General features: G+C 37.0%; 1 protein-coding gene across 1 annotated transcript in view; it reads left to right on the top strand.

The window, feature by feature from the left end:
* The window catches only part of UBR3 (ubiquitin protein ligase E3 component n-recognin 3), a 285,317-nt gene that overhangs the window by 119,788 nt on the left and 153,453 nt on the right, over positions 1-12,076 (top strand). Inside the window, exons 20-21 of the mRNA XM_017854465.1 lie at positions 1,562-1,658; positions 11,620-11,761. Coding sequence (XP_017709954.1) covers positions 1,562-1,658; positions 11,620-11,761 — 239 coding nt within the window. The remainder of the gene's footprint in view (positions 1-1,561; positions 1,659-11,619; positions 11,762-12,076) is intronic.

Below are 12,076 nucleotides of genomic sequence, written 5' to 3'. Positions count from 1 at the left end.
CGGAGCTTGCAGTGAGCCGAGATCGCGCCACTGTACTCCAACCTGGACGACAGAGTGAGAATCTGTCTCAAAAAAAAAAAAAAAAGACGATAAATGATTCTAGAAATACTAATAAAGGTGTTTGTGAAGGACTGTTTTCAGAATTTTAAGTCATACTTCTGATACTTTAAGATGAATAGCTTGTTACATGAAACTAGGGACAGTGGTTAACAATGGTTAACAGTGTCTTGTGCTAGAAAGTTGTAATTATAGTGGATGGGTAGGGAGAAGCTTATGCTTCTCACCATGTTTTCAAATGTTAAGAATTTTGCTAGAAAGAATGAAAGAAAAAAACTTAATCTAGTATGGAGATACTTTTAAGGCAGTGGTTTCTAAAATTACTATCTCAGTCCATCCTTTAGGTTTTTTCCACATCTAAATATCCGCTCTACTGAAATATACTTAGTATTTCAGTATTTTTTTAAAATGAGTTAACTTTAAAAAAACCTTGCCTCATCCTAAGCATGATTAATAGTGAGGTGTCATGAATTTTATTTGCAACTTACAATTTTCTAATACACATTTAAAAATAATTACATAATTATTAAAATGAAAAGCTTTATATACTTAATACTTAAAATCATCTTGTGAAGCATAAGTTGTACACATTCCACACACAGGATAGTGGTTCCTAAGTATGCCGAAGATAAGGAGACAAGTGATCCGTTTTAGCAAAGGAGTAGAAAATCTTTTATAAACAAAAAAGACTTATAAAGTGGGTCTCTGTTGCCCAGGCTGGTGTGCAGTGGTGTGATCTTGGCTCACTACAACCTTTGTCTCCTGGGTTCAAGTGTTTCTCCTGCCTCAGCCACCCAAGTAGCTGAGATTACAGGTGTGTGCCACCACACCTGGCTAATTTTTGTATTTTTAGTAGAGACAGGGTTTCACCATGATGGCCAGGCTTGTCTCAAACTACTGACCTCAAGTGATCTGCCCACCTCAGACACCCAAAGTGCTGGGATTACAGGCATGAGCCACCGTGTCCAGCCTCATTAATCTTTAAATCTAGTTTTCATGTTTTTGCTTTTAAGTACTTTTTTTTTTTTTAATACTTTTTTTGGAAGGGAAACGAGGTCTTTGTTGCCTGGACTGGCCTCCAACTCCTGGGTTCAGATGAGCCTCCTGCCTAAGCCTCCCAAGTAGTTGGGACTGCAGGTGTGAGGCATCATGCCCTACTTGCCTTTAAATACACTCAAAGGTCTTAACATGCTGTGTTTCTTTCTAATTGGCACCCTGCAAAAAACAACAACAATGAAGTTAACTTTTCTGGTGAGGCATTGTTGTATTACAAAACTTTTGTTCTTTAGTGCTTGCTGAACTCAAGAGAACATTCCTGATGATGAAATTGTGATTTTTGACTTAGAAAAGTAATCATGGCATCAAGCTTCTTAAGGCAAATACTATAATCAGATTAAATTGTTCTGTCTTTCAAATGTAAAATATACTTAACAAATGTAAGAAGTCAATAAATATTGATTTTATTTCTGAGAAGTCAATGTTTCTACTTTCTTTTGAATAATAGCTGAAGTCTGGGATCAAGAGTTTGACCCCGTCATGGTCATTCTTCGAACAGTTTACCGTAGAGATGTGCAGTCTGCAATGGACAGATATACTGCATTGTAAGTCCATCAAATTGATTAGCATCATAACAGAGTATTTTATATTTATATGGAAAAATTTCAATTATAACACAGATATGATATGCTCTCATTAAACTATACGTCCATTCTTTAGAGATGAAAATAATAATTTAAGGTTTAAATAATAATCTGTCGGAGATTTATGTTAAGATCTTTATCCAAAATTTGATGTTAATGTGATAGATTTAGAACATGATCACTAAATTAAAAAACAGAAACTTATTTAGTTGCTGTTTCATCAGTGGAATTAAAGGCTTGGTTTTGTGTTGTTCTACTTTTGAACCAGTAGAGGAGGCACAAGTTAAGAGAATAGAATTCTCTGACATCAGAGATGGTAATGGGTGTCTGTAATAAGTGAACATACTTCTGTGGTCATGACAACTGGGAAAATAGCCAAAGCAAAATGAATTTTACTTGTAAATATTTAACAAAATAGTTTATAGTATTGATGACTGCAGAAGACAAAAATTTTGAAAAATATCTTTTAAATGCAGAATTCAATTTTGTATGTTATTATAAATTGTAGACTGTTGTAAATGTATTATTTCCACCTCTTTTAAAACTTTAATAGTTAATATTATATTGCTGAATATCACAGGATATCATCTTTTACTTGTGCTTTCCTACAGCTAAACGTTTAAAAAACAAGTTTAAATGATGCACATGTCCTTGGTTTTGAGAAAGTATTAATACTTACCCAGATAACTATCAAAGTGAAACTTCTCTTTTGCCAAGACTTTGCAGTAATAGAAATATCTATCACAGACAAATATCTGAAGAAAGTTTTAATGTGGAATTTTAATTCACTTCCTCCCCCAAACAAAACCAAAACAATCTTTGAATCAACAACGACAACAACAACCCAGTTCAGCCATCAGCATCTCTCTCTCCCTTTCTCTAAACCCTTGGAGAAATTAGAGTGAGGTTCTCTTTCTCTGGTTTCTGAACTCTTTTTCTGCTTTTCATGTGGTTTTGTAAAAATTTGCTTGTAGTCTTTTACTAAACTCTTAGCTCCTTGAGGGAAGATATTTTTATCTCTGTATCTCTTCTACATCTTTAATACTTATCTCAATGCTGGCGCTTAGTAGGTATTCATAATATATTTGTTGAATAAATAAATTTGAGTAATTCCTGTTGAAAAATTGAAAAATGAAGAAAATTGGGAGAAGTATTTGCATGGAAAACCTAATTGAGACTTCCTAAACACCAGTCTTAAATGGCTCTGCCTTTTTTTCAGGGTAGTGGTGACGGTTAGTTGTTTTAAATGTATAAGAATTAAGTAAATTTTATTCTCTTTTACTTTGTAGTTACTAGAAATTTGGACTGAGATTGGGCTGAAACTTTCAAAGCTTTGAAGGAATCATTAAATAATGCAATCAGTTTTAAAGGGGAAATTTTATTTAACAGTACACATTTATTGAATGCTTGTTATATGCCAGGTACTCTGTAAGGAAAACATAATTGTTTTATTTTTCACTTAGCAAACTTTTAGCTCTGAGCAGTTTCTTTCTTTCATTTAGAACAGTGGTTCTTAAGTAGGGATGATATTTGGCATTGTCTGAAGACTAGTAGGATTGCCACTGACATCTAGTAAAGGCCAGTTCTACCACCTCTACCAAGAATTCCCTTAATGTCATTAGTGCCTAGGTTGAGAAACCTGGTTTAGACCCATATTGATACATGGGTATACTTTTTCTGTTTCCAGGTATCCTGTGTTTTGGGATCTGTTTTATACTGTTTAGATCTATATCATATTTTGATTTATAACTATTTCACATAGTCAGATAAAACCATATTCCCGAAGCTGTTTTTATCAGTTTTTTCACTTTCTTATTTTGTTCTCTATTTTCCCTCATTCTCTTGTTTCCTCTGTTTGGCTTTTGAGTTCTTGTACAATTTCTTTATAGCTTCTTAGAAATATTTCTGAACAGGCTGGGTGCAGTGACTCACATCTGTAATCCTAGCAGTTTTTAGAAGGCCAAGGCAGGTGGATCACTTGAGCCCAGGAGTTCAAGACCAACCTGGGGAACATAGTGAAACCCCATCTTTTCAAAAAATACAAAAATTAGCTGGGCATGTTGGTGCATGCCTGTAGTCCCAGCTACTCGGGAGGCTGAGGCAGGAGGATTGCTTGAGCCTGGGAGGTCAAGGCTGCAGTAAGCCTTGATCATGCCAGTGGATTCTAGCCTGGAAACAGAATGAGACCCTGTTTCACAGTAAAACAAAACGGAAACATTTCTGAACCACTATGATGTTTCTTAGCAGTTTGAAAATCTACGTTTTAAAAGAAATAATGTACTCAAAGCGGTAATAGCAGATTACAAACTTTTTAGCTTTAGACTAAAACCTTTTAACCATTATCTTTTAAAATACTCTTTGAAATTTTATGTGCAACCTATTTGTGTGATAACTTTTGTGTATGTAAAATAAATACCATATCCTTGCAGAAATGCATTGGTTACTGCTGGGCGCGGTGGCTCACGCCTGTAATCCCAGCATTTTGGGAGGTCAGGTGGGCAGATCGCTACGTCAGGAGATTGAGACCATCCTGGCTAACACGGTGAAACCCCATCTCTACTAAAAATACAAAAACAAAATTAGCCGGGTGTGGTGGTGGGTGCCTGTAGTCCCAGCTACTCAGGAGGCTGAGGCGGGAGAATAGCGTGAATGCGGGAGGTGGAGCTTGCAGTGAGCTGAGATCATGCCACTCTCCAGCCTGGGAGACAGAGTGAGACTCTACCTCAAAAAAAAAAAAAAAAAAAAAAAAGAGAAATGCATTGGTTACATAATTATGTAAAACTTAAAATTTTTGTGATTTATTTTGTATGTGAAACAATAATACCTGCTTCCTTTATGCAGTGTCTTTTATTTGTTGTATATTTGACTGTACAATTGACTGTTTCAGTTATTGTTTCAGCACAAGTGGGAAGATAACCCTAAATTCTAGGATTTGTTTGCTATTTTATTTATTTTATCTTATTTTAATTTATTTCATTTTATAGAGACAGAGTCTTACTCTGTCACCCAGGCTGGAGTACAGCAGCACAATCCCGACTCACTGCAACCTCCGCCTCCTGAGCTCAAGTGATTCTTCTGCCTCAGCCTCCTGAGGAGCTGGGATTACAGGCACCCACCACCACGCCTAGCTAACTTTTGTATTTTTAATAGAGATGGGGTTTCACCATGTTTTCCAGGCTGGTCTTGAACTCCTGACCTCAGATAATCCGCTGGCCTCGGCCTCCCAAAGTGTTGGGATTACAGGCATGAGCCACCGTGCCTGGCCGATTTGTTTGCTATTAATTATTTTCATCTGCTTTTTAGTTTTAAGGGACAAAATGTGGCTTAACTGATTATACTGGGAGGGATCTTGTTTTATTTGCAAGAAGACCTTTTGGAGGTCATCTTGCAAATTGAAATGAAAAATGGCCAGATAAATTTAAACTTTTGTGTTCTCACAATTTAGCTCTGTGCCAGGCACTTTAAAGGCAACCAGTAAATATTTGTTAAATGAACGAAAAGTAGATTTCTTTCAGTTTTTGTGCTGAGAGTTTAAGTGAAAGTAAGCCATTTGCTCTATGTGTTGCTTAGATGCTTAGAATTTTAGGCTGTTATTGCTGGAAAAGGCCTTTAAAATCTAGTCCAGGTTCTATAAAAGTATCTCGTGGGCCTTCACTGGAAGACAGGGTTGGGCAACAGCAAGAAGAGGCTTAAGAGAGTGGAAGTGGCTCATCCTGCTTCTCTTTCTCCCTTCCAAATATGCCCGAGTGGGCATTCAGCTCTTAAAAAGAAAACAAAAACAAGACAACAACAACAAAACAAACCAACAGTTGGAAAACCATCCATTCATTTCAGTGTTATATTTTATATATGTGAAAGTATGTCTGTTTTTTGTTTGTTTGTTTTTGAGACAGGGTCTCACTTTGTCACCCAGGCTGGAGTGCAGTGGCGTGATGATAGCCCACTGCAGCCTCCAACTTCTGGACTCAAGTGATCTTCCCATCTTACCCTCCTGAGTAGCTAGGACTACAGGTGCACACCACCATGCCTGGCTAATTGTTTAAAAGTTTTTTGTAGAGGTGGGTTCTTGCTATATTGCCCAGGCTAGTCTTGAACTCTTAGTCTCAAGTGATCTTCCTGTCTCAGCCTCCCATAGTGCTAGGATTATAGATGTGAACCACTGTTCCTGGTGAAATATGTCTGACAGTGGCAGTGTTGTTAGAACTATGAGCTAGGCCATTTCCAAAGATGGAAATGATTTCATAAAGCATCTGTTTTAAATTCAACTGGAAAGTACATTTTTAAAAATATGTAATTTCTTGTATCTCTCTTGCCTCCTGTCTCCCATTTTGAAGGTTAATGACTGCTGCCCCATGTTGGAAAGTATGATGTATGAGTTTTATGTATGTCATTTTTGTCTCAAACTAGTCAATAATGACGTGTTGGTGTGAGTCACTTAAGTAATTTTTTTCTGTCACGTAGCATTTCATTTGCATTATTCTATTAATGCTTTTGAAAAGAGCAGTCAAAATGATGTATTACTCAGGCCTTCAACAAATGTATAACCTTTATTTTGCAACAATTTATTAATCTAGGTGCCACACATTTAGTGGTTACTGCTTAAAGCAAACAGAGAAACAAAGTAAAATTAAAAATTGCTTTTTTAATGCTAAATGAAATAGAATAGTTGAAGTATTTCATCATGGCTATTGCGATCATTTTGAAAATTACATTTATATGTTGTCACTGTAGTATTATATACAAACCAATTTTTAAATTTATTTTTTATTTATTTTTATTTATTTGAGAGAGTTTCACTTTTGTTGCCCAGGCTGGAGTGCAATGGCACGATCTCGGCTCACTGCAACCTCTGCCTCCTGGATTCAAGTGATTTTTCCGCCTCAGCCTCTCAAGTAGCTGGAATTACAGGCATGCATCTACCATGCCTGGCTAATTTTGTATTTTTAGTAGAGACGGGGTTTCTCTGTGTTGGTTAGGCTGGTCTCAAACTCCTGACCTCAGGTCATCCGCCTGCCTCGGGCTCCCAAAGTGCTGGGATTACTGGCATGAGCCACCGCGCCTGGCCCAGAAACCAATTTTTTTAATTGCAAAGTTAATTTTATAGCATCTTCATAATCATATTTCTTATTTCTCTGATATATTAATGATAGTTTTCTTATTTTAAGACTTTTCTTCGTTCTATGTAGTATCTGTTTCCTCTAAGGTACATTTTCTGTTGTTCAGTCTCTAGCTTTTGAGTTAGAGGCATTCCCCAGATGTCTGACAATGTTGACTGCTTGTTATTAAGAGCTCTTGAGTGCATTGTTGGAACTTGTAGATTCTGAATTTTAATATAGGGTGATTTGGGTAGGCAGGTTTGTTGAGAAACACTTGTGTTAGATCTTTCTTTTTGGCCTGGTCAGATTCCTCAGGGAAGTATCCTGAGATACTGCCCAGAGGTAATGGTATGGCTGCTATTACTCTGTGAACCGACTGGGAGACAAGGCCTAGGGACTCTGAGTCAAATATGCATATGACGACTTTAATCTTTCTTCCTTGTACCCTCAATTGTACTTGCTATTTTATACTCCCCAGAGATGAGTTCTGTAGCCAAAATTCTGTTTCAGTGGTGGAAAGGCAGTTTTCATCCAATCCTCCTTATTTTAACCCCCTGCCTTCCCACCTCCAGTTATAAAGGTACCAGGTGCTGCCAATTTTGTTGCTTATTTTTTAATTGCACTTTTTATTATTGAGTTTTAAGACCTCTTTATATTTTCTGAATACTAGACTTATCAGGTATATGATTTGCAAATATTTTCATTTCTTTCTCTTTTTTATTTATTTTTTTTAAGACAATGTCATTCTGTTGCTCAGACAGGTGGCATGATCACAGTTCTCTGCAGCTTTGGGCCTCCCCAGACTCAGGTGATCCTGAATGGCCCTCCCAAGTAGCTGGGACTACAGGCATGTGCCACCACACATGACTAATTTTTGAATTTTTTATAGAGATGGGGTCTCTACATGTGTTGCCCAGGCTGGTTTGATCTCTGCGGCTTAAGTGATCTGCCTGCTCAGCCTCCCAAAGTGTTGGGATTACAGGCATGAGCTATCGCACCTAGTCTGTGAATGTTTTCTGCCATTCTGTGGATTGTCTTTTTCACTTACTTGAAAGTGTCCTTTAAGTCACAAATGTTTTAAATTTTGATGAATTCCAGTTTTTTTCTTTAATTTTCCTGTTTATTGCCTAAATTAATTTAATTTTCCTGTCTGTTGCCTAAATCAAGGTCACAAATAGCTAAACCTATGTTTTTCTCAAAGAGTTTTATGCTTAAAAATATAAAACTACAGCTGAAGCTTTTTTTTTTTTTTTTTTGAGACGGAGGTCTCGCGTCTGACCATAGGCTGGTCTGAGTGCAGTGCCGGATCTCAGCTCACTGCAAGCTCCGCCCCCCGGAGGTTTACGCGCCATTCTCCGGGCCTCAGCCTCCGGTAGTAGGCTGGGATACAGAGGCGCGCCGCCCCTCGCCGTCGGCTCGGTTTTTTTGTAGTTTTTTATAGAGACGAGGGTTTCACCGGTGGTTAGCCAGGATGGTCTCGATCTTCCTGGACTCCGGTGATCCGCCCGTCTCGGCCTCCCAAAGTGCTGGGATTACAGGGCTTTGAGCCACCCGCGCCCGGCGCTGAAGCTTTTACATCAAATTCTCTGATCGATTTTGAGTTAGTGTTTATGTATGCTGTGAGGTAGTCGTCCAGCTTCATTCTTATTCATGTGGTGTTTCTTTGAGTTTTAATGGACCTTGCCTGTTCAACAACCTGGGCCTCATACAATCTTTTCTTTTTTTGTGGATAACTTAAAACTACACATTCACTTTCTTTAAAGGTTGTAGGCTTGCTTAGGTTATTTCTTGAAAAAAAATTGCTAAGTTATATTTTTCTAAGAAATCTTTATCTTAAGTTTATACTTAATGATTAGAAAACTTCCCTGTGTTTTATTCCTGTTATTTATGTGTGTTTGCTATTTCTTATTTTGAGTTAGGTGTCATAGCAGATGATGATCAGTTTTACTATGTTTTCTAAGAACCAACTTTTGATTGTCTCTCTCCTCCCACCCCCATTTTCTATTTCATTCTTATTCTTTTTTCCTGTATTACTTATTAATCTTTTTTTTTTTTTTTTTTTTTTTGAGTTGGAGTCTCACCCTGTCGCCCAGGCTGGAGTGCAGTGGTGCGATCTCTGCTCACTGCAATCTCCACCTCCCAGGTTCACACCATTCTCCTGCCTCAGCCTCCTGAATAGCTGGGACTACAGGCACCTGCCAGCACGCCCAGCTAATTTTTTGTATTTTTTTTTAGTAGAGACAGGTCTTCACCATGTTAGCCAGGATGGCCTTGATCTCCTGACCTCGTGATCCGCCTTCCTCAGTCTCCCAGAGTGCTGGGATTACAGGTGTGAGCCATCGTGCCAGGCCTTTTTTTCCCCTTTTTTGAGACAGTCTCACTCTGTCTTCCAGGCTGGTGTATAGTGGTGCAATCTTGGCTCACTGTAGCCTTTAACTCCTGGGCTCAAGCGATCCTCCCACCTCAACTTCCTGAGTAGCTGGGATTACAGGGGTGCATCACTATGCTTGACTAATTTTTGTATTTTTTGTAGAGACAGAGTTTCACCATGCTGCCCAGGCTGGTCTTGAACTACTGAGCTCAAAGTGATCTGCTTGCCTTGGCTTCCCAGAGTGCTGGGATTATAGGTGTGAGCCACTATGCCAGGCCATTATTGTCTTCTTGCAATTTAGTTTGGATTGTCTTTGTTCCTTTTCTTGGATACTCAGTTTTTGTTGTTGTTTTAGTGCATTTGGTTTTCATTTTTAATTACTCCTATTTAATTTTATTGTTATATATTTAAAAAATATTTTTAATTGATATATCTTAGCCTTAACATTACCTTTTACACAGTATTTGAAGATACTTCTCTGATAGTTTCATACATGTGTGCAGTGTGTAATGATCAAATCAGGGAAATTGGGGTATTTTTTTTTTATGTTGGGAACATTACAGTTCTTCTAGCTATTTTTAAATATACATTATTATTAACTATAATTTGGATGCTTAGTTGTTGATTTTTTCACAAACATATGGATTTTAAGGCTATGTGTTTCCTTTTAAGCACTACTTTAGTTGTGGCCCACAACTTTTCTATATAGTTTAGGCTTTAAATTTTCTGTTATGATTTTAACGGCTTCTGAATTTGTAAGAGCATAGTTACCTATAGCCAATGGCTGTCCAAAAATATTAAATGGAAAATTCCAGAAATAAATAACTTATAAATTTTAAATTATATGCCATTGTAAGCAGGGTGATGAATTCTTGTGCCATCCTGCTCTGTCCCACCTGGGATATGAATTGTTCCTTAGTCCAGTGTACCATGCTGTATATACTACTTGCTTGTTAGTTATTGACATTGTCTGCTCCTGACATCCAGCCATCACATTGTCATGACCTGATGATTCAGGATCACCTGAAGCAGATGTTCCTCCTTCTGATGACATATTGTCAGAAGGTCATTAGTAGCCTGATGCCATGTCACAGTGCTTACCATCATTCAATTCACTTCATCTCATCACGTAGGCATTTTATCATCTCACATCATCACAAGAAGAACAAGAGTGAGTATAGTACAATGGTCCCCCTCTTATCCTCGGGACATGTTCCAAGACCCACAGTGGATGCTTGAAATGAGGGATGATATCCAACCCTATATCTACTATGTTTTTCTACTATAATACATACCTATGATAAAGCTTAATTTATAAATTAGAGATAGAGATTAACAGTAATAACTAAAGGTAAAATGGAAGAATTATAACAATAATCTGAATGGCATACAACTGAAAATGTATGAATTATTTCTGGAGATTTTCATTTAATATTTTCTGACCATGGTTGACCATGGGTAACTGAAGCTGTGGACAGTGAAACTAGGTATAAGGGGGACTACTATACATAAGGTATTTTGAGAGAGAAAGCATGTACACATTCACCTAACTTTTATTACAGTATATTTTTGTAATTATTCTGTTACCACTTACTGTTGTTAGTCTCTTACTGTGTCTAATATATAAATTAACCTTTATCATAGGTATGTATGTGTAGGAAAACACAGTATGTAGAGAGTTTGGTACTATCCTTATTTTCAGGCATCTACTGGGGGCTTTGGAACATGTTCCCTGAAGATAAGAGGGGACTACTGTATTTGTGTACAAGTTCATAATTATCTTCTTGGGGAACTTGTTGTTCTTACATCCCAGAAGAGACAGATAAGCTAATTCATTCTCCTTGTGAGTCATTCTTTCAATGAGGGTAAAGCCTTTCAAGGGTCTTAGCTTTAGGTGGGATCTCAGTTCTGTCTCTGAGTCTTGTGTGAGCCCGACACACCTTGTGATCTGTTTGCTCAAGGACTTTATAACAACTGGCACAGTGTTAGTGCTTGTCATTAATTCCTTCTTTTTTGTGGTAACTGGAGAATTCCACTTTTTTTGTGTGAGCTCAAATACGCATTCAAAAGATTATATTTTATCCAGCTTTTCCAACTGTTGGTAGTGGGAGAATTTTCAGATCATCTATTTTGCTTAATTGTTACAGCTGGAAATTTCTTTGCTGAGTACTTCATCCGTATTCTTTCTGTTCATTTCTCTTTGTTAGCACTTTAAAGTTTATATATATTTTTTAATTTTCAGCGTAGCTCTCTTTACTCATTTTTAGCCATTAGGAAAAGAAATAGTAGTGTTCATTGTATAGAGAATAGAAACCTCTTTGGCATTTTAAGCAATTTGATTAAAAATAGCACTTCATAAAACATTGTGTCAGAAATTGGTGTCTATAAATTACATTTAAACCACAGTTTGATTTTGAGGCTATCATCTAATTCTAGTTTTGTTTTATTTTTACAGTTTAAAACAGAGCGGAAAATTTCCTGGAAATCCCTGGCCTCCCTATAAGAAAAGGACATCACTCCATCCTAGCTATAAAGGTCTCATGAGACTTTTGCACTGTAAAACTTTACACATTGTGCTATTCACTCTGCTTTACAAGGTACAGTAGTAATTTGAATAGAAAGACTAAGTTTAGAATTTATTTTCAAATAATAATCCTTTAGGATAATATTTACATAAAAGTACCACTTATAAAGCAAAATGTGTTTATACATTTAAGATGTATGAAGATATGTTATAATCACATGTATTTGAAATCCAAGTTGAACATAACAGAATAGCTACAGCATTCTTTGTGAGAAACTATCTTATCTAGCTACAGGTAAAAATATGTATTTATGGCTTCTGCAGAACAATAAGTGAAATACCATGGAACTACAAGAGGTGTGGAATGAGCTACAGGGACCAAACAACC

This window comes from Rhinopithecus bieti, unplaced genomic scaffold (genome assembly GCF_001698545.2).
Source record: "Rhinopithecus bieti isolate Rb0 unplaced genomic scaffold, ASM169854v2 scaffold_37314, whole genome shotgun sequence".
Classification (NCBI taxonomy): domain Eukaryota; kingdom Metazoa; phylum Chordata; class Mammalia; order Primates; family Cercopithecidae; genus Rhinopithecus; species Rhinopithecus bieti.
Note: the sequence above shows the minus strand (reverse complement) of the source record. Positions and strands in the feature narration are given on the sequence as shown.